Source organism: Mytilus galloprovincialis, chromosome 7, assembly GCF_965363235.1.
Source record: "Mytilus galloprovincialis chromosome 7, xbMytGall1.hap1.1, whole genome shotgun sequence".
Taxonomy (NCBI): Eukaryota; Metazoa; Mollusca; class Bivalvia; order Mytilida; family Mytilidae; genus Mytilus; species Mytilus galloprovincialis.
In genome coordinates, this window is record NC_134844.1 from 86,574,899 (window position 1) to 86,598,835 (window position 23,937).

Here is a 23,937-nt window from a genome sequence, read left to right on the forward strand (position 1 = left end):
GTGCGTTTGACTTTAAATAATCCTTTTGATATCCTTACTTTTTATTTTATAATATCTGTTTTATAACATTTTCGTTCATAACTGGTTTTAAAAAACAGAAGCTTTCGTTTAAAATAGAGTTTTAATATTATTGCAGAAGAATGAGAAGATGATAATGGATTCATTAAAATTCATATTTGATAAATTCTGCGCAATAGAAAAATGTACAAGGGTGTACCTGAAATAAATTTAAAGATTATGACTAAGTTACCAATATTGTACAGCATAATAAAACAGTTTTAATTCGAATTACACCAAGAGGGACATTTCCGATGATTAAAAAAATAATTAGTAAAATCTGTCAAGTTTCATTTTAAAAAAACGGAAAACAATTCTTCACCGTAAACGGTTTATCCTCTTTAATTTTTTGTCGGCAAAAAAGCAAAAAAACCTGGACCTCAGGTCGGCAAACTATTTTTACACAGGTAACTACAGATGTTAGACCACATGTTCAATAATCTGAGCTGGAAAATACAATCGGTGAGTAGAAATTATAAATATTTTAAAGCATGACTATCGAATAATCATGGATTCATAATTTTGAAGGGAAAATGTGCACATTTGTCGGCTTACAGACCTTACAATGTGTTCTCATTCGGGGATCAAAAAGGGGGGGGCTGGGGGGGGGGGTTGTTGTTCCAAGGGTTCGAACCGCCTTTGTTTTGGCCGCTCAATGCATTTAAATGGGGACATATAGTTGGACACCCCCCCTTTTTAGAATGGCTCGATCCGCCACTGATCCAACGGAATCTATATTGAGATACTCCGATAGGCTATATATAGCTATGAATCGACGTTCTATATTACCACACTCGTGCATAGTTGCATGTTCCAGGGAAAATATCAGCTTTGAGCCACCTTTGAGCTTCAATGTTAAAGTTGTGCATCATAATAAATCATTGAAAGTCACAAAGGACACCGTTACCCTCCCCCTATTATCATGTGTATGTCATTTATTCCCTTAATTATTTTGCATACATCACCCTGAGTGGAATACATAAAAGGTTACTCTATATCTTCCCCTTTTTTGTGGGAATAATTTGGTCGATTATATCATGTATATAGGGAATCACTCAAGCATGACTGGATCCGTGCCCCTAAGGGCAGTCAGGGGCCCTGTCCCTTATGAAAAGTTCTGGATCTGCCACTGACCTATACATCATGTAGTGTACATATTGTATGTTAATGTATTGCTAACTTGGGTCATAAATTTGCATGAAATACTTGTCACTGGACATTTTATAACCAACAACCAACCGATCTTTACATGTAGGTATCCATATAAATGTGTTTCTTATCATGCTTATGCTGGATTACTAGTATTTCCCTGGTTTTGCTTTATCAGCTGATAGTTTTTGTTCTATTAAGAATGCATTGTGACGTCACGATTTCCATAAAAAAAAACATGCTTAGTACAAACACATATGATTTGATCATAAAATGTTAAGAAAATTATTAACTTTAAGATTAAATAGTGACTTATTTAGCAAGTGTCCACTTTCATTTAGATTTTAAATAATTCTCAAATCATGGACAACAAAACATTAATATATATTTGATAATAGCAGGCATTGAAAGTGAATTAATATTTTAAAAATGGTTTAAAATAGCATTAATCATGTTAATCATCAAAATAAAACAATATTATTAAATTAATGTTCCTAAAACAAGGCACAGAGTCATAAACAGTTGCCATTTAAACACAGTTGATTAAACAAATTGTGCTAATTCAATTAGTAATTGTTTTATCATGTACTACATTGTTTAAAAACACATATTAAAAGAGCAAAGCTAGCATCATAATTTTATTCTTTTTAGATTTAACATAGAATTTATATTAAATCACTATAATTTGTTAATACTTTGAACCCAAACTATATACATGATATATGTTCATGTGAAATTTTTATATAAATTGTGCCCTGTTAGCATTGTTTTTCAAAATTCATTTGTGCCATACATGTTATCTAACTTACAAGTAGTAACATTCAATGGTTTTATTTATTCCGCAATGATTAAGGACCTTCTAATCTATAAGTCATATATATTTTTCGACACGCATTCAGTTGTGTTTTGGTTACTTTATTGTTGCCTAACTGTTGGGTTGATGCATCATTGATATATCCCACATCTCCTTTGATCATGTGCATTCACATACGACTGCAGATTTTTTTGCATTTTTTACATAATCATGATAATTATTTTATGTTAACATTCAATATGTCAGGAAAACATAACAAAAAAATCTATCTGCATGCATATTTTTTTTATGTTAACATGGTATAAACTTTTTTAAAGTATTTTATGAAGCTCAAAATATTTTTTATAGATATAGTATTATCCAGTAAGTTCTCATAAAATTTACTATGTTAACTGCATTGTATGTGTTGTATCTACCAATTTAGTCTAACACAATTTTTTTTTGATTCAAATTCAAAATTAACAATTAAAATATTTGTATTTACTGAATATGACCATGCAAATGTGACATTAAAATAGGTAATAATGAGGATGTTAACACTGGATATGCCATAGGTAATAATCAGAAATTCTTATATACATGATGTAGCTAATATACAAATTAAGACACAATAGTTTATTGCCCTGGGGGATGATATTTAATCTGTCATTGGTATAATGATACCATTTTATAATAATGTTCACAAATTATCATGATTAAAATTGTCCTCTTCAAAATTTTGATAACTTTTTCAAAACAAATTATAATTTAAGAAAAATATGAAACAGCAGGATATATATTATTTTGGATATTAAAAAGCAAATTTTAAAAGTAATCTGAATATTGATTTATTAAAATAAAATTGGGTAAATAACTAAATTAAATAAAAAAAGTGAGCTGCAAAGCATTATTTAATGCAAGCTGTTATAACAAATGAATAAGTAAAAAGTATTCAGGGTAACACAAAAGATGTAAAAATTATTAAACTCAAGGATTTAAAACATTAACTGGGATGGTTAAGTCTTGGAACAATATTTTTACATCACAAAGGTTTATTCATTATATGCACTGGACAAAGGTAAAGTCAATATCATCTACATGTATATAGTAACAGGGTATTTATTTATTTTATTTTTTCGTTCCTTAAACTTTTTTTGTCATGTTTGTAGTATCAATATATTTCATATTTAATGATAAACATAATTAAAATGAACAAAAGAAATAACCTGTTGTGTTTTAGAGAGGAATAACTATGTCCATGATGTCTGACTTTAAAGAATTGATGAAATAAAGTAACCCTTCAATGAAAGTACACAATCACACTTAACAAATCATTAATGCAGGAAAAAAGACAACACTACATAGAATTTAGACCCCCTTAAAAGATTTATTTTTCTTGTTAATAGGGACTTGAAAATAGAACTGTATTAGTGCTAGAATTTTTTGGTCAATCAAATGAGAAGTGCTAGTTTTATCTAGGTAAATACAGTTATTGTAATTGACTTTATTATTATTGCACAATGTATATACATGTAGTATTATATATTTATTATTAGTTAAACATTTACTGTACTTGAGTCTAAATGTATATTTTATTTTGTAGAATCATACTGAATATGTATTGGTTTGACCATGATTCCCACTTAGAATATGACACCTGCTAGTACATGTGCACTTTGATGCATAGAAAATATAGATGTCACTGAGTCGCTGTATAGCTGCAAATTGTGAAACAATGGATTAATTCATTATTTAATGCTAGTTATCTATTGTTTTTGGAATTTATGAATATGGCGTGCAGCATTATTCCATGATGATAATGTGATGTTCTGATTAAATTGGACAAGAAGAAAATTGTGCCTTGTACAAATAGGAAAATTACAAATTGTATTAAAGGAGGACCACATTACTGGAGGACTAATTACCTTGGATTATCATGATCAATTGTGAATTTGGAATAACAAAATTTCGTAGTTGCAGTGAATATTAATAGTGCAGTCATACATGTACATTATTTCTGAATTCCATGAATACCCAGGATAACTATTCATTTGAAATAGCAATTTGGAATAATGAAAATGCATAATTTCAGTGAATACTACTAATAATAGTGCATCATATCTGAATTCATGAATACTTTTAATTAGTGGATAATCAGTCATTTTAATATAATAACAATATGGATAATGTGAATTTCTAGTTTCAGTGAAATTTACAAAACAGTACATGTATATCACATCTTAAGTTTATGTTGGCATTGCAATTGTTAACTACCGCCAGCATGTCCAGGGTGTGTAAAAAGATCTTAACCAACTATGAGGGTCTCGTGCAGTCCGCGTCAATTGTTTAGAGTCAAATGACTGCTTGCTGTACTAAAATTATTAAAGTCTGAATTAGAATTAAATAAAAATCTTAATTAGCATGATTAGTCATATTAGTGGCCAACTATTCATGGTATTTGAAACAAATAAACCATGCACGTACATTAAAGTATAACTTTAGTATCCCTCCTGCAACAAAAGTTGAAATACATGCATGCAAGCCAAGAAATATGTTTTACAATCTGGCAGTAGCTACAGCGTACCGTTTTGTATTTAAGCTTTACCAGATACATTTTAGAAGCTGAAATGCCTGGATACTTCCTTATGTTATAAAGTTTCTGTTATTGATTTATCCATTGCACTTCACCTAGTTTTCATGGTATACTACATGTACATGTAACTGTTTACAAAAAATTACTGTTTGAACAGTCACAGTGAAATACACTCGAAGTCTTAAATGTATAACATATGTATATTTATTGAGTTACTGGATTAATTGTTATGGTATCTTGAAAGGTGTACATGTCTCAGTGTCTGTCAGGCAGGGTTGGCCTGATCCTGACTTCATTTCATGGATCAGTGATTAAGGTTACTTCAGTTACATGTAATTTGTCAAGTTTGTTTCTCACACATGTTTAAAAATACTACAAGCAGTAGGAAAAGTAGGTCAACTATATTTGGTTTATGAAATGAGTGTAAGGTGAATATGTCTAATTGCAAGACTTACAACAGACTTTGACCCCAATGAAAATGTCATGGTTCATTGAACAATGCTTAGTTTTTGTGGTTTGATCTATTTCCAAATGTTTCTCAGATGCTACAGTATAAACTACATGTACATGCATAGGATCACTATTTTTGGCATATTATTGGATATTCATAAGTTAGTTTTCATGGTTTGGATGTTAAGAATGTTAAGTCTATTTCACAGACAGTATAAATCACTAAATTTTGGGTATCATGGGTATGGAATGTTTGTAGGGTGTACATCTGATCATCTGTCTGGCATGGTTTATTTGACTGCAACTTCATTTTCAAAGGTTAATGAAAATTGAAAGTGTGTGTGATACTTGTACATGTAGTAAAACCTTCATACATGTAGGCAAAGCAGAGATGACATTTCAGCATTTGCACAGTCACTCTTGTTTACATCTGACACCAGTGATCATGTCTACATCTTAATTATACACATGTAGCTGCTTTTTGATAACAAAAGTCTGACAACTATTAGCAATTGTTATAATTCATTTGATAATACTAGGTATTTTAGTCTTGTATAACATATAAAAAAGAAGATGTGGTATGATTGCCAATGAGACAACTATCCACAAAAGACCAAAATGACACAAACATTAACAATTATAGGTAACCGTACGGCCTTCAACAATGAGCAAAGCCCATACCACATAGTCAGCTATAAAAGGCCCTAATAAGACAATGTAAAACAATTCAAACGAGAAAACTAACGGCCTTATTTATGTAAAAAAATGAACGAAAAACAAATATGTAACACATAAACAAACGACAACCACTGAATTACAGGCTACTGACTTGGGACAGGCACATACATAAATAATGTGGCGGGGTTAAACATGTTAGCGAGTTCCCAACCCTCCCCTAACCTGGGACATTGGTATAACATGTATACTGTATGATAACCAGAATAAGGAGATGTGGTATGAATTTCAATAAGACAACCATCAACCGTAAACCAAGACAGGGATCTTCATGGATGAAAATTGAACGATGGAGGAACTTCAAGTGAAGTGATGTAATTGTTAGTAACTGTAAATCCTTCAACAATGAGCAAAATCAGTTCCCCATAAGTGTGATAATGAAAAACCTATAACAGGCCTAGCTATATTGGATAATGTAACACGACGTAAACAAGTTCAGATGAGAAACCCAAGTTGGATTTTTATACCATGTATACAAAAGCAACATTGATACGTCAGTGATGACAAATATATTGTGGTTAATCAAAGACTTGTACTATAATAGTTGATCATCTGCCCTTATTCATGTTTTTCTACAAATCAATTCTATCTGCTTTTGAATAAATGCCTTCTAAATATATATCCCAAGATTTTAAGCAACATTTTCTCATTGTTTTCCATAAACACAATAAGCATTACAAAGTCATACATGTATAACGCACTAAACCATTATAGGTCAATGTATGGCCTTGGGCGCGGATCCAGGGGGGAGGGGCTTCTGGGGGTTTGAACCCCCTTTTTTTGGACGATCAAGGCATTTGAATGGGTACATGTAATTGGAACCCCCCTTTGTCCTGGGTTAGTAACAACCCCTTTTTAAAATGGCTGGATCCGCTCCTTGGCCTTCAACATGGAGCCTCGGCTCACACCGAACAAAAAATATAAAGGGACCCAAAATATTGTCTGTACATAATTATCTATCTAGTAACATTGTTAGTTTTCTTTACTGATTGAATAATATGTCATTATTGTACAAGCATTTATGGGATTAAAAATAATTTGAATTAAAACAATTGAAATGGGAAAATATTTTGGATAAACGTTAGTACATCTGATCAACTGAAATCACATAAGAGAATCCGATGTCAGTCTTTAGAATTTAATAAGACCGGAGTTTAAAGAATACATCAAGTTCTAAAAAGTGATGTGAAAAAAATAAAAGAATTAAGATTTGATTTCCCTGTCTTAAACAATGCAATTTTTCATGTTTTGAACATTTGAACTTTCACTGGCGCTAGTTATTTTGTCGGGTCTTGAACAATACGTCCATCTACTAGTATTTACATATGTATGGGAAATTCTTTGCGAAAAATCCGGTGAAAATATGAATTATTCTCGCGAGTGATAATATATTTTCACCTCAATCATGAATGCTGACGTGCTATCTACCTGTATCATGTGTATCAATTACAACTGAACTTCAAATAGACCATTCCGTACGATGTACAATACAAAGTCGAGTTTATAATATTGAACTATTCAAAAATAAAATACGGTAAAATAAAATAAATTAAATTCAGATAGATTTAAGATTTGTTTTCCATAGCTGCAAAAGATGTGTTAAATGTCTGATTTTTTTTACATGTATAGAAATAAAAATGATTATACGGCAATATTTATAATTTTACAAGAAAAAAATGTAGCCCCCCCAAAAATTAGTGTGTGAAATAAGCCCTCAAGAAAATATAAAGCAGTTTTATATGGGGATAAGTTTGACAAGTGTGTGTATTAGGAGTTCCCCGCTAGGTTTAGAGTATATCATGTATATTCAGCGTTATTATGAAGTGATGTGATTCGTAAAACTACGGGTATTGAAAACAACCGTGTATGCATGAATGCTTTTACACCTAACTAATTTAATAAAAAATAATAAAATTGTTATTTAGATGATATAAAAATTGTCAACTTTTAATTCAGTTATAAAGATACATTTGGTAACAAATATATTGGGTAACGTTTTTCGATTTTTCTGTTAGTAGTTATCTTTTATCTAGAGAAATTGCAGGTATCTAGTGCTGGTTCCGATTTTATTGGTTCGAAGAGATAAGAACGAGGAAGTGTTAAAAAATATATAAATTCAGCACATTCACTAAATAACCGAGGAATACAAAAATGTGTTCAGCGGCAAATATTTCAAAATACTTTTTTTTTAAAATCAATATCTATCTAAAATAAATGTATTACATTGGAGTGATAGTTGTTTCTCTTTGTCACAACCTTATATTTCACACAGTCAATTTTTTTTTTACAAATAATTGAACCTATATCCCTGACTGTTAGACATTTTGTATCCGTGACTTTTAAGTGAACATGAAGATCAATGTTTGGAAGTTGCTACGCTTATAAATTAGCTATGCCTATACAATGGTTGTAGCTATCATATTTTAACTGTTACAACTTTTTCTGCGTTTAAACAGTTTATTTATGACTGTTTCAACGTTTTCCGTGTTGGTACAGTAATTAAATGACTGTTACAACTTTCAAATGGTTGCATCAGTTTTATTACGACTGTGACAACCCTTTAGGCGTTTAATCAGTTTATTTATGACTGTTGCAACGTTTTTCGAGTTGGGACAGTTTTTAATCAACTGTTACAACTTTGAAATAGTTGTATCAGTCCTTTAATAACTGTGACAGTTATTTCTTGCGTTGTTACAGTCGATTTATGTTGTAGACAAACACTTTTAAAGTTGGGACAGTTACAAAAAAACTGCAGCAGTGAAATTTAACAACTGTTACAACTTTAACAAACATTATCAGTCTTAGAACGACTGTTACTGGTATGGACAGACGTTTTTTCGTCCAGTAGTGTCGGTTCATGGGAGAACATAGGAGTCAACATGTTGTTTTATCTACGTGTGTTACTTCACTGCATACTACTGGCATCATGTAAGTTTTATTATTTGGCAACACTTTTAGGAATGTTGGTTCTCAATGCTCTTCAACTTCGTACTTTATTTGGCCTTTTTAACTTTTTTGGATTCGAGCGTCACTGATGAGTCTTTTGTAGACGAAACGCGCGTCTGGCGTATATATAAAATTAAGTCCTGGTATCTATGATGAATTTATTATATACTGTACTGTATTTAAACGTTCATTTAAAATGAACTAGTATCCCGATGATCTTGAACGTATAATGTTACATGCGTTTCCAGTACGTGCGTTTGTTAGTTAATAATGCGATTTATATTGACGAACGGGCGGTGTATGAATTTGAGGGTGCTATTTAAACAAATATACTGAATTATTTCAATTTTGTTCTGAAAACGGCGAAGATGATACGGATGAGTGCTGTTGATTTTTGTTACTGAATTTATCGACAGGTATTGTTGCATCCTGGCTATATATCTACGGATATTGTTGCATCCTGGGTATTTATCAACCTATAGAAATAATCAAATCAATTTAGTAAACTTTGTATAGTAGCTATACATTTGAAACGAATACATGTAATGTTTCATAAAAGGTTGGAGTGTCTTCCGAATATGAAGTCTTTCATACCAAATATATATCTCATTTTACAAGAAATGTCACCAATTGATTATCATGTAAAGTGTGTTATTGCTATTGGTGAACAAATGCCGCCATTATAAAACAATCAAACTAAATATTTTAGATTCAAATAATGCAAGTTTTATAAGCCAACGTCCTTTAATCAAACTGCTTATTAACCTAATCAAAGGAAGTTTCTACATGCTAACAAAAACATATGTATACTGAACGACTTGACGATTTTGATGATTTTATTTTTTATCAAATCTTGTTTGATTCTCTTACAACTACTTTTCATGCTTATCATGCATCTTTCTCCTTACACATGTTACAATAAATCAAAATCTGACTTACCTGTGGTAATTGAACATACCGAATTTTTGAAGTCGCACGAATTTCTGAAAGCGAAATGTTCGACCCATGAAAGTTTTTTTTGCTTTGTGAAACAGTTCTTTCAATCCTTTTCCTCACTTAAATAGAATATCAGATATATCAATATGTAGTTGATGTCATACATAAACTATACAATATATGTCAATTTTGCACAAACTGTGGCTTGAAAATAGCCCCGTGACCCATTCGTTTTATTTATTTAAAATAAAAACATGATCAAAACTACAGTTTTGCAAATTATTAGAAAATTCAATGAATTATAATTTAGACACCCCATCTACCGGTTGATTTTCTTGCTGGGTTGCTATAAAACCAAGAGTTTCAATTGGTGTAGTTGAAATCATACCTTCGTAAATATTACGGACGCCATCACGAGTTGATTGACCTTTATGGATCAACCGTTTCACAAATGTTATCGGATATGTTCCTTACGCCGTAACTACAATTCCCTTCCCTTTCATGAATGTGACCTACCGAATTAGACTATTTACCGGATTTGCTATCACATAAGCAGCACGACGGATGCCACATGTGGAGCAGGATCTGCTTACCCTTTCGGAGCACATGTGATCATCTCTTGTTTTTGGTAGGGTTCGTGTTGTTTATTATTTAGTTTTCTAGGTTATGTCATATGTACTAATGTTTGTCTGTTTGTTTGTTTGTCTTTTTCATTTTTAGCCATGGCGTTAACGTTGTTAGTTTATTTTCGATTTATGAGTTTGACTGTCCCTCTGGTATCTTTCATTTCTCTATTAAGTAAAGTCCGTTGGAATAAAAAAATGACATCTGTTCAATCTTGTATTTCGTCGCTTCCTAAATGATATCTTTCATTTCTCTATTAAGTAAAGTCATAAGAAACCTCAAATTAAAAAAAATAAGGCATATGTTTTTTTATAACTCAATGGATAGTTTTCATTATAAAACTTATGTACATATACTTGTTTCTGAAGAAAATTCTTTAATTTATTCATATTTAGAAGAAGTTTACTTTATTTTAAATTGATTCCTAGATGGAATCCCCCGACATATTTTCCGTATGCAAAGTGACCTCAGTGTGACGACCCATCTGTTAAAAATCCAGTGATCGCAATACGCATGGGTGTCCTTAAAATAAACTATTATATGAATTTACATGTTAAACACGTGCTCAATTTCCATGCTTTTTTGTTGATTTTTCGTCGATTGTTGACAAAAAGGTTTCAAACACGAACTTTAATTGCCTGCCATTTTTTCACACTAACACTGACCGATTGACAAAATGATTGAAAAAAAAATTGACGATTATACAAAATTAACACGAAAATACTGATAAATTCGTGCACAGAAGACTAAGTTTGTTTTTTTTGTATGCATTGGTTCAAAAATTGGAAGAACATTATTTTTCACCGGCCACTCGTTTCTTATGACTTTAAGTAAAGTTGACTTCGAATTTTTAAATTGTATTAGGAAATGTCTATTTGATGACATTATATATCAGGTACGTTTATTATAACTTGTAGCAACCAAGTAATGATACATCAAGATAACCAATGAATGTGTTTAAACAATTCAGAAAAATATTGCAAGGTTTTTATATATGCAAATAATGCATATATGTGTGTGTAACTATTTGATAACAATTTACACCACTGGGTCGATGCCACTGCTAGTGGACGTTTCGTCCCCGGGGGTATCACCAGCCAAGTAGTCCAAACTTCGGTGTTGACATGGATATCAATAAGGTGGTCATCTTTATAAATTTCCTGCTTACAAAACTTTGAATTTTTCGAAAAAACTAAGGATTTTCTTATCCCAAACATACATTACTTTAGCCGTATTTGGCACAACTTTTTGGAATTTTGGATCGTCAATGCTCTTCAACTTTGTACTTGTATGGCTTTATAAATATTTTGATATGAGCGTCACTGATGAGTCTTATGTAGACGAAAATCACGTCTGGCGTACTAAATTATAATCCTGGTACCTTTGTCCAACTTAGGTGATACCAGAATAAAATGATATATAATAACTAGTATAACGATATAGAGACCTATAATGATTTGAAACTTGCGTCTGCATCGATAGTTTCCAAAAATAATTAATCTTGCATTTTGGTTACCTCTTAAAAATCATAAATAAATGCACACAATACGTTTTGAATGTACAGTTATATACAAATAATAAGACCATTTGGGACCAAATATTCCAAACAGTTGTGCTAAAGCCATCTTAGGTAATCTATGCCTTGGATAAGAAAATCCTTATTTTTTTGAAAAATTCTTACTTTTGTTAGCTTGAAATTTATAAAACTGACCATAGCATTGATATTCGTTTTAACTAATGTTGTGTTTTCTGTACAATTTTGAAAATCGACAAGAAAGTAAAAACCAAAACAACCCAATTTATGAAAACTAATTCATTGGCAATCATATTTATGACCTTATGTCATGTTCAAGGGATAATAAAAATAAAATGCTTACATTAATTATAAATATGTGTACTGTTTAGTATGTGTATGCATTAGATACATCTCGAGGGCGTTCGACCAAATAGATGCATATATTTTCTACCAATATATGCTAACATAAATGCAGAATGATAATTTTCTGAAAAATAGGAATGTGGTCTTGCCACGATTCAGCCGTTCGTTATTCATAGGCAGAATACATGAATAGCATATACTTGTATAACGACAGCTTGGTGTTAATTCAGAAACGATCTAATAAAGAACAGATCTCGATAACGTCTCGAAACCCTTTAGCAAACGGCTGTATGCCTCATAAAAGTGATTTATTTTGTATTTAGGGGACACAATTCCTATTAAATCATTATAAAACGTCTGGGCAATGCGGGTAGATAGTGATTTGAGTTATCATTTGGAATTGAACAGAAGGGTAAAGTTTACAAACGAAGATCATGTATATACATTACCTACATTTGACAACCAAGATAATGACAAAAGAAGAAAATATCAACGCAAAAATACAATCAACCCTCACTAGATAGGTGTTTAAAGTAGCTAAGTATCAAATGATGACACACAACTGCTTTCTTGGTTTGCATCGTTTTTATCTGGTTTATGCATATGTTCTAATGTGGTATATTTGTTTTTAAATTTTACACAAACATACGGCTGCTGAACCACTCAAAGTCCTGATTTATTTTTTTGTTTTTGTAACGATTTTCATCCAGTCCGTTTTCGTGTTTCGTTCATTTTGGCTGCGTTGATATCGTGTCTAGTTCCATTCACAAACGAACTCGACTAACTAAAATCATGTTGTGTTGTTAAAACATGTTAAATTTGCCATTTCACCTTAATAGCATATTTGAATGGTAAAATCAAGATTAGAAAAAACAAAAAAAAACAGTTTTGTTATTTGATAATCACTAAATCATGCAATTGTGTTCTTCATCAACAAAACTCACGACCCTGACAATGTGGTACACCAGTCAAGTACTCAAGATCCGTAGTGTTGGCATGCGTTTTGCAAACCTCTTTATAAACAAAATAAACGTGCATCGCATCAATGTCTACACGTTAAATACATTTTTGTATTACAGATAAAATTCTGATAGATTTGAAATTCAAAAGTTGAGTACAATGTCTACACGTTAAATACATTTTTGTATTACAGATAAAATTCTGATAGATTTGAAATTCAAAAGTTGAGTACAATGTCTACACGTCAAATACATTTTTGTATTACAGATAAAATTCTGATAGATTTGAAATTCAAAAGTTGAGTACATTTGTAAGCTAAACTGTTACTGTGTTATGGTTATATTGTTTAACTGTATTGTGTGTCTTTTTTTTTATATGCAACAATTTTACCTAAACAGACAATATATGAATACAGGAATGTTTAAAAAAATGTTTAGTTGTCCATTATCATTTAATGTTATTCATAAAAAGGGGCGACAGCAACCAGAAGGAAAGTCAATATAGGTTAGCAGTAAGTATGCCATCGATATTTATCTTCATTAACATAATAAAATTAAAAGCTATAGTCATGACTTTATTCTATTTGAATGTAATATAGGATTTTATGAAATAATTAAGATACTAATCGTATGGTTTTATTTCAGGTTATTCGGGAAAACTTTTGTTTTCAACCTACTCTCGAATAATGGAATTTGATTTCGATACCCATAGTGCTACTGTACTGTTAGAGCTAGGAAGTACTTCTGTGTATGCTATAGACTATGATTACCAAAACAGATACATCTATTTTCCAATTTGTAGTTTAGGTACATTTTATATATTTATTATATGTCAGTATTGCCAAGTCACTTCCATTGCGTCTACAGTGTGTTATGTTAATTTTTTAAAGGGTGTTAACTGTTTAGTCTTACTGGTTGTTTGTCTCATAAATTTTATATGAAAGTTCTTTTATTTATATTTTCTTAATGTGTGTTCAACAGGTGAAGATAGATAATCATCTTTTAACAATTTATATGATTGTATCAACTATATTTTCAAAAATGTACCTGCGATAGTATATAAGTCATAAAATGATATAACTACTATTACTACTACTACTACTTCTACAAATACTACTACTAATTCTACAACTACTACTACTACTACTGCTATAACTACTACTATTTATACTACTCCTACTAATACTACTATGTCTACCACTACTACTTGTTCTATTACTTCCGACATCACAAATACATCTATTTCCACTACCACTAGCTTCTTCAATAATTGAAAATACAAACCCCTTTTATCATCTGATTTAAGTATATCCCATATTTTATATGATGTTTCCCATTCATTTATATAAATCTAATAACTATAATAATATACAAAATTAAAGCATACCGCTTATTTTAGTTAAAATTACTTGCTGCTGTGATTCATGATTTAATAAACATTTAAATTGATCCCAGTAATTTGCTACTACTACTACATACTATTACTGTGTCCTTTACTCAACATATGTGAAATTTACAGTCTTATTGGTATGGAGTCCGTGCAGATCATAATATAACGTTTTCTGGAAACTTTATAACGTTTACAACGTTGTCCTGAAATATGACAACTTGTACAAATAATTTTAATTAAGTTTACAAATAAAGATTACATCAGTTGATTTTGAGAAAAACAGACAAAACTACGATAATTAGTCTCGACAAGATTATGATGTATGTGTTCAGCAAGTACTGGATATTTTTCGGCTTTAATGCAGCGTTAATTGATGTGTTCAATATATATGTCTAAATATTTGAAGCAAAATTGCATGTTACCTGTCTAAACTAAAACCATCAACATTAATTCGTCATTGTATCGTACTCTATGTCGCTATCATAATATAACAAATTCAATTTATTATGAATGTTTTATGAATTAGTCAGTGGAGATGTTTGGTAAATCTAACAAGATCAGTAAAAACGTCATAGTTAAGAAGAAACTTAAGAATTGCAATTGGGATTGTGTCAAAGAGTCAACAACCAAATAAAGAGCAGAAATCAGCCGAAAACAATTAATGGACCTTCAAAACAGAGAGAAAATCGTACATACGGAAGCAGAAATGCACTAAAAAAAAGCATACAAGAAAAAGTCCGGAGTCTCTTGTCTTGGGATCGGTGCGAAACATGGCCGGGTTAAAAAAAAAAAAATAATGTCAAATACTTTTTATAATCTTTATAGATTTGCTTATCCCTCAAGCAATACAACATTACAGACAGTTGTCCAGTCATCGTCATATCCAACAGGAATAGCTGTTGATTCAGCTAATGATCATCTCTACTGGGTTGATGAATATAGAGACCAACTCTCAAGATGCAATCTAGATGGAAGCAATGTAACTGTGCTATCAACTTTTATCAATCCTTTTGTAATACGACTTGATGTTACAAAAAGGTATTCAGTTTTATTTATTTTTAAGACATTGAGCGAATATGAATTTATTTTGTTATCAGAACAATACACATGTTTTGTCATTCATGTTTTGCTATAAATGCATTTTTATACCAGAAAGGCCACCATTGTCGCCTTTGGAGGAATTAATTATTTACTGCAATCTATAATTAGTTATAATTGGCTTTCTTTTTTTGAGAGGATTCAAGTTACTGTTAATGTTATGATAGAAATTGTATTAAAACTGGTCAGCCTAAACTTAAATTTAATGATTAAATACAATGGATCATTATAAGCATCTGCTTGACATGATAATTTACCGTCTCAACCGTCACTGATAAGTTATAAATACATCTAAGACATTTGTATTAGAATTAGATTTTCAATTAGTATAGCCTCTATAATATTTGAAGATACATTATTGTCAAAAGCTCATCTTCAGTAGCAGAATTGATTCTGTTGATCATCAACTTGATCTACAGTTGAGATGTAATACATGTGGTTTTTTAAGACATGTTAAGTTTTTTAGTTTTGTAAACTTTGCTGTCATCAACGTGTAAAATATTCCAGTGTGATTTGGTTTCCTTTTATTTGTTTTTTTTTTTATTTTCATTTCCCTCATTTATAAGGTTTTGCTTTTTTTCACTTTAACAGATCATGCTGTAGTTGATTTTTTTAATTCAGTTTTCTATAGTTTTGTATTTCAATTGATATAGTCAGCCTTTACAACTTTACTTTCTGATAAAATATGTACGATCTGTCTAAAACAAATACTTCCATAATGGTGTGTTTGTTGTTAATATAATGCAATAACAACATTGATTTCCCAATTAATATATACTATATACATGATATATTAGGAGGTTGATATCTTAGATTGTACCTGCCTTCGCCAAAAATCAAGGTGTGTTTTAATAAGGTCATTCATTTTGCTTACTACTGACCGACATTTGGTCATATTTCTTAAGTAAAGTTGTCATTTGAGAAACCTATATTTTATTAATAAAGCTCGCATGTCACTTTTCTTGGTCAAAACCAAGCTGAACAGTCACTGTGAATCCAGGATATGGAAATTATGTACTCCAGACGCGCGTTCGCCTACCAAACGGGGGGGGGGGGTTCTAGGTTGGGGTGGGGCTTGTCGTGTTGCATGAATTATAATTCAAACAATATCTTGATTGCACTAGAGATGTTAAATCACTACAAGTGTCTCTGTTATTAGTAGTATTGCATGCACATCTTAGTTTGTGATACATGCCGTTCAATATCCTGAATATAAAAGAACACATTCAGTGAAAATCTTATCATAATGATTACGAATTTGTTTTCTTAAAATCAATGCATTGATATTTATGTATCAACATAAAGCTTGCAGATACCTTATCTAGGTTCCCATTAGACATATCCTTTGTTTAAAGGGAGTATTTTATATCTAATTTAAATACTTATGTTCATCCCATATCTTCTTATCCATGAATGTTTTATTTGTTATTAAAATTCGGACGTCATTAATGTTTTTTATGCATTAAAATGATTAGAGGGTCTCATCATATTGATAATATATATATTATCCCAAAAAAACGTGTGTGGTGTTATGATGTATGGCATATGGGGGAATGGTGTAAGGTGTATGGTGCTATGGTGTATGGTGTAAGGGGAATGGTGTAATGGTGTATGAGGAATGGTGTGATTGTTTAACGTGCGATCGGGAATGGTGTGAATGAACGGTATACGACATTTCATTTTCGGAGTGTAGACATAAACAAGTATAATAGTCTTAATGTTTGAAATTTAATTGCACTATGGGTAATTTCGGATCGTGTAGATATAATTGGAAAAGGTGTATGGTGTAATGTGTAAGGTGTATGGCGCAAAGGTGTAACGTGTATGGTGTAATAGTATAAGGTGTATGGTGTATGGTGTTATGGTGTATGGTGTAATGGTGTATGGTGTTAGTGGGAAGTTTACGCCATTCTAGGACTGTAAACATGCTAAATTAGGCTAGGTTGGGCTGTTTTGTTGTTCGGGATGTTAACACTAGCAAACTCGTTCTGTGCGAGTCGTTTGTTAAATTGAATGTATATTTATAGGAAAGTGTCACTTTATTTAAATTGAAGCATTGAAAATCGATCTTTGAGTTAAAGAAAGTGTCCGATTGCATTTTGTAAGTTCCTTCCAGTATACTCGTTTTTAAGTTTGTGTTGTTATATACCAATCCTTTTTCCAAGTCGACTCAATATGCACAATTTATATTTACCTATCAGTTTATAGTACTATACAACATTATCTAATGTAACACATGTTTTATTGATCATAATCCTTATATGTAGCATTGTCTCATTAATGTTTATTACTAAAACAACATCACATACTTAAACACAAATTGAACCTGAAACTTTAATTTCCTTAAAATGTCAAGTTTTGATTTGTCATACAGGTGGATGTATATAGTTGAACGTTATACAGACATATTGAAGTCTAGATTTGATCTATCAGATAGGCGAACGATCACTAACCTCACATCCAAACCTGTGTCTTGCATGGATATAGGTATGCTGTTATTAGTTAGCTTTGTAGTAAAATTACTTAAAATATGACAACTTGTCATTGTTTTGTCATTTGTTGTTCACAGATTAGTGTTCAAAACATTCGAAATACGGATCAATTTGTTTTACCTACAAGTTGAAGAAACGAATCGTGATATAATTTATACACATTTATTGCATTGAACTGTTTACGTCGTCGTTAATCGATGTGAATCAATCCTGACGTAAACACCAGATTGATAAATAAAATAAGTACATTGATATATTATTGGTATACGAATGAATTATCCACTACTTGTTTCAACTCATTGTAGACACTGAAGAGAACAGACTGTACTGGATTAATCAAGATGGTGACATGAAATCATGTAAAGACGATGGATCTGATGTTAAAATAATACTTTCAACACATGATCGAAGATACTACTATGCTATCCATGTCGTCGGTAGTAACATATATTATGGTAATGCAAATCAGTTGTTAATGGTAAACAAATCACAGGGATCAAAGCCAACTGTTCTGTATAACGTTACACACAGCATTGACAGTATATATGTGTTTAATCAATCAGGTATGTTAACAACCATTTATAATCACCAATAACGATTATCTACATCATACATTGTAAACATGTCTTTACAGTATCATATCAAATCGTTATGCACACATGCTAAGACAAATTCAAATGATAGTTTTTTTCTAAATTATTTCATGAACTATTCGACACATGTGCATGAATAACAACAATGTAATTGGAAGAAATAAAATAGACACGAAAACCGTATACATGTTAAAAAATGACAATAACTGAACCATGGTCGTGAAAATAAAATCAGTGTTGATTTAAGATGCACATTATGATTTATTTTCAATGATGCGAACAGCACGAATGACTTATTGTTAATGATTTCTTTGTTTAATTGGGAACAAAACGTCAATGAGAGCAGCGCAACATTAAACAAGACATGGAAAACTATAAGAAAGAACACAGTCGTTTGCATTCAGTTAAGAAACTAAAAAAAAAAAGTATTTACAATTAGTATTAAAGTTAATCTTGCAAACTTGTCATAACATTATATTTTGTTTTTGTTTAGAGACTGCTTATATTGTATTATTGTCTTACGTGTATTTATGTTGTTTACTTAGTATAAATATGCTTTGTTACATGATTAACCTAATGTGCATGCTTTATTTCACCTTAACATTGGCTTCAATGCGTTCTACGCAAACTGCGTCTGCAAGGTTTTTATTGTAAAAGTTAAAGATATATTTGTATGTTATATTGTTATATCATCTTCACTGATAAACTGTATTATATTAATTTGATTTGTTCCTTAAAAAAATGGGGCGAAAGATTCCAGATGGACATTCAAACTCATAGATCGAAAATAAGCATACTTAGATTTGCCCCTCTTTTACGACGCCATGGATTAAAACGAAAAAGACAGACAAACAATAGAAAACTAAATACAAAATAGAAAACTTAAAACTAAGCATGTTTTCATATGTTTTTTTTCGGTCTCGTCCATCTATATACTATTTTTGATAATTTCATTAAATAATGTGATGTTTCTGATATTATTGTTAACAATATAACTGATGAAGATATTTATGATATTCATTTAACTTTAATTTTTACAACTGAAATTGTTATTTATGAAATTGTACGACACAGACAAGCGGTAAGTACTATTAACTCAAGTTTTTAATTTTCAACAAATCAATAACATACTCTGCCCTATTATTATCCATATAGAGACAACTTTTCTTTTTATTAATAATGCCGTTAGTTTTCTCGTTTGAATTGTTTTACATTGTCTTATCGGGGCCTTTTATAGCTGACAATGCGGTATGGGCTTTGCTCATTGTTGAAGGCCGTACGATGACCTATAGTTGTTAATGTCTGTGTCATTTTGGTCTTTTGTGGATAGTTGTCTCATTGGCAATCATACCACATCTTCTTTTTTATATTTGTATGTTTTTTAAAGACAAATATTATTTTGCACTTGATACAAAGCTAGTCACGTACAGAAAAAAAAACCTGTTATGGATATGCTAATAGTTTTGGTTACAATTGAAACAATATATGTTAACATTTACAGCACATTTTTCTGTTGTTTGTTCTCTAATATTTAGTTTCTTTTGTTTAAACTTGATGCTTTGTTTATATATGTTTCAAAATGATAGTGAATATGACCACGCGTACGTGCAGTAAAAAAAATATATTGTCCTTTTAAATTGTTTATTATTAACTATGACACATTAAAACATACAACATTATACATTACATACATTATTGTTCTATTTAATTCCGCGTATTGCAATGCATTACTCAGCATGAACATATCAATATACGACCTGGCTGAAATTTTATTGTGTAAATGATACTGGTTACGCAACTTTGATTCATTTGATGTAGGGTCATAGATATTTTCGATCCTTTGATGACGTGTAGACAGTTTTTCGTACCGACTGCACAATTGTTTTATTAATATGTTATAGGTAAATAGTGTTCGAATCTGTCTGTATTGCTTGATTTCATTTCTTGACACGATCTGCAATCAGTATGGAATACGGCCAAACGCTGGATACAAAACATCTAAAAACAAACTAATGTACATGTGTCTTCAATTACACTTTAAAGAATCACTAATTAGCAATAACAATTAATCTGAATGAATATTATGCATTATCATGTAAGGATAAAAATACGTTGACAAAGGCTATAATTCATATGTATTTAGTCATAACATAAAGAGCACCAAACATAACACTTTGCAATATGTATGATATATATTAGAAAAGCATGTGTACTGATTATCATAGATATTAACTTTATCCATTTGACAGGTTGGTTATAAGGTAGTGAAATGTAAACAACTGAAATTGTAGCTCAAGAGGTAAGCATAACGTGTAGATTTGATTATTTTAACAAATATGTTGACAGTTGCATATTCCGTAGGTGTTTTAAAAAATAAACTATGCTGTTTACACAAGTACTTCGTTGTCGGAGATATTTTAGTGCATACATATACGTTGGTTAAATAGGGAAATTATTCCGATAGTTATAATTATAAATTGGAAAAAATGCACCTCTCTACATTTCATTTGAAACTAAAATAATATCTTCATGTTTTTTAAACAATTTATGTTGGAAATGTTGAGATCAGTGCATTAACTATTTTGAATATAATACTATGCATAAACATATCAATATGCGAGCTGTCTCAAATTGTGTTGTGTAAATAATATTTGATGTAGGTTCATGGATATTTTCAATCATTTGATAACGTGTTGACAGTTTTTCGTACCAACTGCACAATTATTTTATCAATGTATATGTTATAGGTATATAGTGTTCTATTTTACAGGTTGAATTATGGTACTGAAATGTAAACAACACTGAAATTGTAGATCAAAAGGTAAGCATAACGTGTAGATTTGATTAGTTTAACACATATGCTGACAGTTGCATATCCCGTAGTTGTTTTATAAAACAAAGTAATAGTTTATTATTCTTTATTATAATTACAAATTGGGAAAATGCAACTCACTACATTTCATTTGAACCTAAAATAATATCTTCAGGTATTTTAAACAATTTATGTTGGAAATGTTCAAGTCAGTGCATTAACTATTTTGAATATAATGCAATGCATTTCATTTAAATAAATATTTTTTGTAATGCTTGTCTTTTTTTTGTAGGACGTACCATACTCATTATTGATATTGTTTAGATGACAACGTCAGTCTATCGAAACGTTATCAGAGTTTTTTTTTAAAGTATTACACGGTAGGTTTATATCACTATATGTATAGTAAACAACCTCATCAGATCAGTTACACAATTACTTTACTTTTAAAAGCATACAATGGTCAATTTTGTATTAAGTAGACAGTTTCCCTAAATCAAAAATTGTATTTAAGTAGAAGAGCAAAACAATACAGACGGAAAGTAGACGTAATGGAGGTTTATTTAATTTTATGAATGATTTTTGTATTCTTATTTGCCTGAATCTTATGTTTACAAAACATGCGTTAAATCATACCTACTACCAGAAATACGACCAGTTATCAATTTGTAAAATGAATATATAAATCAACCACAATAATCGCGATTTGTATTCGTATCTATATTTATAAAAAAAAAAATACTGTACGATTGTCAATGGTAAATCTCTCCACAAGAGACCACAATGACACAGAAATTGAGTCACCGTACGGCCTTCAACAATGAACAAAGCTCATTGTATCTATATCATTCCCTTATGGAAATGGAGCATGATGTACACATGTTTGCTGCAACTGCTGATTAGTGTGACTGAAATGCGTATTATATTTCTACGTACGTGTAATCTAATGTACAATGCTATAAAATTGATAAAAAGTGGGTTATAAATCTATTAAACTAAACGTTGTAAAAAAGTATTTCAAACGTTTTAATTGATTTAATTGCCATGCAGAAACAGACAAACTTCTAAAACAACTTGTAACAAAAATAAAGGAATTTAAACTGACGAAAGGATAGGACGCTTGAATATTTCAATTGAAATCGCGAGTGATCGAGGAATGCACGAATTACACATGTTACACAATCAACTATCGCAGACTGATTCAGTAAACACAAGGTTTCCAAAGTAATGAATATTGCATCAGGAGACAATAGACAATATATGTGACCAACCATGCTTTTTTAAATCTTATATACAAGATTTCAACATATGCAGTTTAAATCATTTTCAAATGTTACAACTATCTATTGTAGACAGTGTTTGCCACTTGAATGCCAACTATTAGAAAAGGAAGCCTATAACTTGGTGAAACGTCGTCCAGAAAAATATTGTGCGATTTGGATGTTATCAAGGACACGCCAAATCTAAAAGCCAGATGTGGCCTAAAGATCAATTTAAACAAATTCAGGAAATGTTTCCATTCATCAATTCCCCTCTATATTGTGCAATGTTAAACAAGTGTACGTGTAGTCGGCCATTTACTGTACAACATTAAACAAGTGTATGTGTAGTCAGCCATTAACTGTAAACTTTCAGATAATTTTAAGATCTCACTATATTGTGTAACTAGTTGCAGTTTTGTTATGTTTTTTGATGATTTTTTTTTAGATATATGTAGATCAAACCTGTTTTAGAAGCTATATGAGCATATATGTTAAATACCGTTACTTCGAAAAAAATAAATTATCACTTGTATTTAGCTTTATCTGTTTATCATGTTTAATATGAAAACTGCATTAAATTTTCCAAAATTATATTATGACTGCTTACGTATGTTTGACATAGCTGTTTCGAAAACGTCATTCATGTCATTTATATCTTTAAAATTCATTCAATAAAAAACATGCATCTCCTCCAGCCATAAATCTGATTCCTAGTCTGCATTCGGCTACATATGTGTTGATTTTATAATGTTTGGGCTTTTATTTGTTTTCTCCTCTGGTACCACTGAGGAGAAACAACGTATGAAACACGTATAATCTGCAGTGAAATTGGTACTGTTGATAATATTATTATACAATAAAACATATGTTATGATTTAGATGAGACAACGATCTAGATGAGTCCAACCAGTGTGGTATCTAGAACCGTATGGTCTCCAACAATAAACACAACCCTCACAAAATGATAAACTATAAATACGATGACATAAGACCGTTCTGAAAAAAAATCGAACTAAAAGCCTTACGGCCCGATTAATGACAAAACAATTAGTCATTCACTAGTATGACATTACATAACAAACAACAGTCACTGAGTTATAGGCTCAACATTTGTGAAAGTCTTATATATATATAATGTGGAGAAACTAAACGTATTTGCAAGCATCGAA

The 23,937-nt window shown here is 30.9% G+C and overlaps 1 protein-coding gene and 1 long non-coding RNA gene across 3 annotated transcripts in view; both read left to right on the forward strand.

Annotated features, from left to right (window-relative positions):
• LOC143083919 (vitellogenin receptor-like) overlaps positions 1–18,812 on the forward strand; it is a 39,698-nt gene extending 20,886 nt beyond the window's left edge. The window contains exons 2-4 of one of the 2 annotated variants that reach the window (XM_076260323.1): positions 15,337–15,549; positions 17,984–18,096; positions 18,407–18,812. In XM_076260323.1, coding sequence (XP_076116438.1) covers positions 15,337–15,549; positions 17,984–18,096; positions 18,407–18,696 — 616 coding nt within the window. In that variant the 3' untranslated portion in view covers positions 18,697–18,812. The remainder of the gene's footprint in view (positions 1–15,336; positions 15,550–17,983; positions 18,097–18,406) is intronic. The other variant, XM_076260322.1, reaches the window with a different exon arrangement.
• Positions 430–4,419, forward strand: LOC143083916 (uncharacterized). Its single transcript, XR_012980940.1, has 2 exons — positions 430–519; positions 3,603–4,419. It is a non-coding gene; the product is annotated as an uncharacterized LOC143083916 (long non-coding RNA).
• Positions 18,813–23,937: the final 5,125 nt, after the last annotated feature.